At 38.8% G+C, this 7,155-nt stretch overlaps 1 protein-coding gene across 1 annotated transcript; it reads left to right on the plus strand.

The window, feature by feature from the left end:
- Positions 1–648: 648 nt before the first annotated feature.
- Positions 649–1,389, plus strand: LOC308239530 (ferritin heavy chain-like; the record flags this gene model as incomplete). The annotated part of the gene is made up of 1 exon (XM_080652312.1): positions 649–1,389. One exon carries the CDS (start codon positions 649–651, stop codon positions 1,387–1,389), a length of 741 nt encoding a protein of 246 aa, XP_080508438.1.
- Between the last annotated feature and the right edge of the window lie 5,766 nt (positions 1,390–7,155).

The raw sequence follows: 7,155 nt of genomic DNA on the forward strand, positions 1-7,155 counted from the left end.
CCAAGGAAGAGAGAGACTCTGGAAAACAAACCAGGGGTTCATTTGGCACCCCCAGGTGGCTATGCCCTAATGGCAACGAAACCTAAAATAGGAAAGACAAAACCTGAGATCCGGTTTCGGAAAAACTCAATCACTGAGTGTGATGAGATGAACTATCCCCACCTTAATTGCCTCTCAAAAGCAAATGCTCACTCAAGAAAAGATCAAACCACTCAGAAACTGCAATGACTTCTCTAGTATTTCATACAGAAAATCCAGCACGTGATCAACAATAACCACACGCAAAAAGTAGGGGGGAAGCATCACTTTTGGCGTGTGGTTATTTTTGATCACGTGCTGGATTCTCTGGGGTGAGGGCAAGTATGGGGAGGCAGGGGAGATCGGGGGGGAGGTAAATAGGGGAGGGAAAGGAGACATGTACTACTATTTGTAATACCTTAAACAATAAAATAAAAAATAAAATAAAAACATAAAAAATCAAGAAAAAAAAGGGGGATGGTCCCACCTCAGAGCCAACCGTCAGCTGCCTGCAGCCTAACACCTGGGAACCCCTGTCTCCGGCCACGCTGGGAGGGTCCCCCAGGGACATTTCGAGGTCCCCACCACCACCGCTGCTGACTGGGCTTTCAGCTGCCCTCATCCACCGCCATGGGAATGATCCGTCCCCGGAGAAGCCACCGCCTTCGCCCGCGCCGCTGCCCACCCCGCAGCCCGCCCCTCAGCCCTCGCCATGAGGCTCTGTTGATCCACTTGGCCGGAGGGCCACCCCCGGAAAACCTGTTACCCATGCTTCCAGCCATGGCCCCTGCGCCTCCACCCGTGCTTCCTGCGCCTCCAGTGGCGGTGCTGGGGCCCATCTCCCAAGTGCGCCAGAATTACCATGCCCACTGCGAGGTCTCCATCAACAAACAGATCAACCTGGAGCTGCACGCCTCCTACGTGTACACATCCATCGCCTTCTATTTCGACCGCCAGGACCAGGCCTTGCAGCACTTCGCTACCTTCTTCCTGTGGCAGTCCAGGGAGGAGTGGAAGCAAGCCCAGGCACTGATGAGGCTGCAGAACCAGCGAGGGGGGCGCATCCGCCTGCGAGGTATCAGGAGGCCTGACCACAACCAGTGGGAGAGCGGCCTGAAAGCCATGAAAACCGCCTTGCACGTGGAGAGGATGGTGAACCAGAGCCTGCTCCATCTGCACCAGCTGGCCACCAGCAAGAAAGATGCCCACCTGTGCGACTTCCTGGAGCACCACTACCTGCGCCAGGAGGTGAAGTTCATCTACAACGTGGGAGCCACTATCAGCAACCTGCGCAAGCTGGGAGCCCCGACATCCAGCCTGGCAGAGTACCTCTTCGACGCAATCCCCCTGGATGGCAGCAAGAAGAACTGAGCCTGGACTGCCTGACGGATAGCCATGGGGTGACGTCCCCTGGCCACCGTGCCCAGCATGCCTATTGCCAGATTGCCCTTGCAAAACGGGCACTTCAGTTTATATGTTCATGTTTTACCATTTCTTCAAATAAAGTTATTGGTTCTTAAGTAAAAAAAAAAAAAAAAAAAAAAGAGGGGGGGTAAATGAGAAGGAAAACAACACCTATTTCATTGCGGGGGTGGGGGTGGGAATTTATTTTCTTCATTCACTGAGGCTGTTGGAACAGACAGAACTAAGACTTGGTTACACCCAGGCAATTTAGAGCAACAGTGAGATACCTATTAGACGGGCAACAATGAAAAATATTGACCAAAGCAAATGATGGCATGAGATAGAGTAAATGTGATTCTCTTATACTGATGGCAGGGAGTATAACAGTATATTCACACCACATAACACTTTGGCATATTGTAAAATAACCAAAATATACAACTATCACATAATGCAGCCATTCTGTTCCTTGAAGTTTTTACAAGAAAAAAATGAAATGATATCTCTCTACAAAAACTTCTACAACAATGTCCATATAAGGGGAAGTGTGAAGGGCTTGTGAAGGATCACACAGAAGAAATAGGAGTTTCATAAGAAAACTTGGCAGGGGAGGAGTGGATATCTATATTGCAGTGATGGTTTCATGACTACATATTTTGAAAAATATACTGTTAACAATAGTGTTGTGAAATTTATTTTAAATCGATTATACCTCAATGAACCTGTTCAAAATGTGCAGCATGTATCAAATATGTGTCTTAAAGAAAATTTAGAGTATTTTATAGATATTAACAAGATCATTCTAAAATTGAATGAACAGAAAATGGATCTACAACACCTAACAAAATTTTGCAATAGTAGAATAAAGATGGAGGAATCTCTCCACCAATTTCAAGATTTATTATATAGCTACAGTATTCAAGATCGTGTGGTATTACTAGAGAGAGAGACACAGATCAATGAAACAGAAAGGGAACCTAGAAATGTCCCATACAGCATGGCCAATTTATTTTTTTTATAAAGCTTCAAAAGCTATTCAATTGAAAAATAATAGTCTTTTCCAAAACTGTGCTAAAGTAATTGGCTATCCATAGGCCAAATATTGAGCCTCAGTCTAAACTTCACATCACATCTCATACAAAAAAAAAAAAAATCAACACAAATGTATCACAGATCCAGTTGTAAAACATAATCTGTAAAACTTATATAAAAGAAATAGGATATGAACATTCAGGTCTTAGGACTGAAAAAGCAGTCAACAGATTTGACACCAAATGTACAATCTATACAAAGGAAAATTAATAAGTTAGACTTCATCAAATTTGAAAACTTTTCCTATACTAACAGTTTTATCTGTGTTAAGCAATTGGAACAGCAAGCTACATACTGTGAGAATTTATTTATAAGTCATAAAATGACAAAGGGATGAGCTTTTATAACATATACAGAACTCTCATAACAAAAATTTTTTAGACCTAATAGTAAACTGTCAAAAGAAATGAAGAGAAATTCCACCAAAAGTATATACTTACAGCAAATAATCACATGAAAATTGTTTAACAACTTAGAATGGCTAAATACCATAAAATACTGGCAATGATGCAGACAAACTCATACATTGCTTCTTGTAATGTCAAATACAGCCACCCTGAAAAAGTTAGGCAGTCTCTATAAAAACCAAACATGCAAATAACATATGACACAGAAATTGTACTTTGGAATATTTGTCCCAGAGAAATGAAGACTCACGTTCACAAAGAAACACGTACTGAAATGTTTATCACAACTTTTTTTTTGTAAAAGCCAAAAACTGGAAACACCCAGGTGGTTTTAAAAATGTGATTTACACAAATGGAATACTACTAGGCCATAAAAAAGAAGGAAATCTTACAGTTTGTCACAGCATTATGCCATGTGAAGTAAGCCAGAGAAAGACAAGTGTCTTATGAGTTCACTCATATGTGGAATCTAATGAACAAAAGGAATAAGCAAAAATAGAGAAAGACTCATAGATAGAGAGCAGGCTGACAGCTGTTGGGGAAAAGGGGGCCGGGTGAGGGGTGGGGTGGAGGGATTGAGCAACAGAGAAAAAAAGGGAGGAAAAACTCATGGATATGGACAACCTGTGGTGATTGCCAGGGAGAGGGGGAATGAGGGGAGGTGGAGGAAGGTATAGGGAGAATAAATGGTGATGGATAGAGACTTGATTTGGGGTGGTGAACACACAACACAGTGTACAGATGATGTGTTGTAGAATTATGCACCTGAGACCTATATAATTTTGTTAACCAGTATCACCCAATAAATTTAAAAAAGGAAAAAATGTGAATGATTAATCAAAATGTGAATGATTACACCCATACCATGGAATTCTCCCCAGTAATAAAAAAAAAAAATACCATTTTGTATTCAACACCCTTGATGATACTCCAGATAATAATTCTAAGTGATAAAAGCCAACTCAAAGGTCAATAAAGAATGATTACACTGCCTGGCCGGTGTGACTCAGTGGTTGAGCGTCGACCTATGAACGAGGAGGTCACAGTTCAATTCTGGGTCAGGGCACATCCCCGGGTGTGGGCTCCATATTTAAAAAAGAATGATTCCACTTGTAAAATATTCATTAAATGAAAAATGTTATAGAAATGAAGAACAGACTAGGAGTTGCTAGAAGTCGGGGATGGGCCAAGGGGCAAGGAGGACTTGCCTATAAAAGGGAAACACCGAGGATTCTTGTGGTGATTGAAATGTTCTGTGTCTTGACTTGTATAAATGTTAATATCCTGGTTGAGATACTGTACTATAGTTTTGCAAGATGTTAAAATTAGGGGAAACTGGGTATAGGGTATCCAGAATGTCTATATTATATCTTAGCAACTGCAAATGAATATAAATTACTAAAAATAGAAATTAAATTTTGTTCATTGTTTTGACATAAAACTGAAATTGATTGGAATGGGAGAATAAAAACACCTATTACATAAAACTTGTTTCAAAAAAATAGCCTTGGAGAAGACACCTGTAACAGTCAAAGAGCACTTGTAACAGTCAAATAGCACAAACATCCTGCTGAGAAAAACTGGGAAAGCTGCAAATATATGAAAGACATCTCAAGGTATCAAACTCAAGGAAGCAAGCACGGAAAGGACAGGATATCTCAGGAAGAAGAGAGACCCTGGTAGTGAGATCCAAATTTGGCAACATTTTTCCCCACGAAGTATTTGCTCATTCAAAAGAGGTTATTGAACACTGGAGATGCTAAGTCTAAACTTGAGGCCGAGGGGCTAAGCACCTGAGCAGCACTCTCACCATCTCAGGAGACAGAAATTGAGCTCAGGACCCAGGCAGGCAGAAGGCTAATGAAACAAAACAAACATTGTGGGTTATTTTGGCATTCCTGAGGGGCTATGCCCTAAATATCTACATGAACCAGAAATAGAAAATGCCTGCAATAAGACTGGAGACCCAGTTTCAAAAGTTGGTTTCAAGGTGAAAAGGAACTGCCTCTGAATCATGAAAGAAACGGTCCCTGGAAGAAGAAAAATATCACCCCGAGCCTGCAATTTCCTCTGTAGAACTTCATACAGAAAATCCAACATGCACTAAAAGTAATCATAAAAGGATTAACATCAGGCCTTTGATGTGTTCTCTCCATTTACTGGGGATACCTGACACAAAAAAAAAACTAAGACTTGGTTACACATATGCAATTCAGACAATGGGATACCACTGCACACCTATGAGAAGGACTATAGTTAAAAATACTGAACATAACAAGTGCTAGCAAGAATGGAGAGTGAAGGAGACACAATGCTGATAGGATGTAAAGTGGTATAATCATGGTGTGAATATTTGTCAAATTATAAAATAACTTAGAGATACCCTAATCATGTGATCCAGCAACCCACTCTTTGAAGTTTATTTTTGAAAAATTAAAGTTTCTGACTATATAAAGATTTATATCATTAAAGTGTGTACAGAAACAGATATATACATAAATATGCATTTACATAAATAATTACTTATATATGTGTGCACAGAAGTGAAATTTTAATTTGCTTTATTTTTATTAGCAATATATCATAGATATATCATCTATAACTATATAAGATCTACCTAATTGGTTGTATCTATATATATAAAAGCCTAAGCAACCAAATGACCAAACAACTGGTTGACCAGATGCTATGATGCACACTGACCACCAGGGGACAGACACTCAATGCACAGGATTGGTCTCCCTCCTGTCTGGATCGGGCCTGTGGGGATCAGGCTAAAACTGGCTATCCAACATCCCCTGAGGAGTCCTGGATTGCAAGAGGGCACAGGCCAGGCCGAGGGACCCCACCAGAGCATAAATCTGTAGGCTGCAAAGGCCTACTCCATTGGGCCTCTAGTATTTACATAATATCCATGGAATGAACACAATATAATTTATTTTAAAATAGCCCTTTGGCCAATTTTGTAACCAGAAATTTATGCTTAATTTTGAGTAGCTGTGTTGGATACAGTCCTAAAAGTCAAATTAGTTTTTTAAAGAGTTTGTAAAAGAAGAATTTGCTAAAAATGCCAAATTAATTTCCAAGAGATCAGTACCATTTTAACATTTCTTGATAATCTGGTATCAAGATAAAGACAATATTATTTATTTAATTTGCACCAATTATTAAGCATATTTATTATAATTATTGAAGATTAATGCTTATGCTGTATAAATTGTTGTATTTTACTATTCCATTGGTTAATCATTTTATAATTATTTGGAATAACAACAATTTTATGTATTAAAACTATATAGATGTAGATACTTGTGTTACTTTCTCTTATGTTTTATATATTGCCTGTTACTGAATCAACTCCATAATATAACATAATAGTTTCAGATATAGACTATGATTTGCCAAAACAAGTATTTTGCTGTAGGTAATACAAGTGTCACTTTATTCTTTATAAAGGATTTTAATTTCTTCTTCTATATTTTCTCAACAACACATGAGCAATTATAAAAACAATTTTGATATTTTACTTGGAAATGCACTTAAATTATTTTATTTTGTACACAATTTGTAGATATGTATTCAGTAAGAAATAAAAATTAAATATTTTCCCTATGGATTTTCTTTTGCTTCTGCTATGTTTTGTTGCTATTGTCAATCACATAAGTAATATTTTTATTTAGATAAACAGAATAATTTGGACTCACAATATTGGCATTGAAATATTGAGACATTGTATTATTTAACTATGTATTAGGTACTTATATGAAATATAACAATATCAGTGAAGTAAACAATTGTATACCAACTGAAAACATCTGAAAAATAAAGATACATTACCTATCTGAGAAAAACATGATTTATAAGATGGCTGTCTTCTCAGCAGAATCCATGGAGAACCAGAGAAAATGGAGAAGAATCTTTCCAATGCTGAAAGAAAATATAAAACTGTCAACCCAGAATTCTACATCCATCAAAATTCTGCTTCCAAACTGAGAATTGAATAAGACACAGCCACATCAACAAACCTGAGACAATTTTATGCTTGACTAACTGTAAATCACATTGCTACCAACATGTGGTAGACTCAGAATCACTGGGAATGCAGGAAGAGTCTGGGCTATAGGTCCAAGATGGCGTCCTCCACTGGTAGCAGTTGGTAATGGCAGCTGATTGGAACTTCAGCCTGGGAATTTGCATAGCAACCAAACTGCTGCATTCTATTGGTTATAAGAGA

This window comes from Plecotus auritus, assembly GCF_963455305.1.
Source record: "Plecotus auritus genome assembly, chromosome: X".
Taxonomy (NCBI): domain Eukaryota; kingdom Metazoa; phylum Chordata; class Mammalia; order Chiroptera; family Vespertilionidae; genus Plecotus; species Plecotus auritus.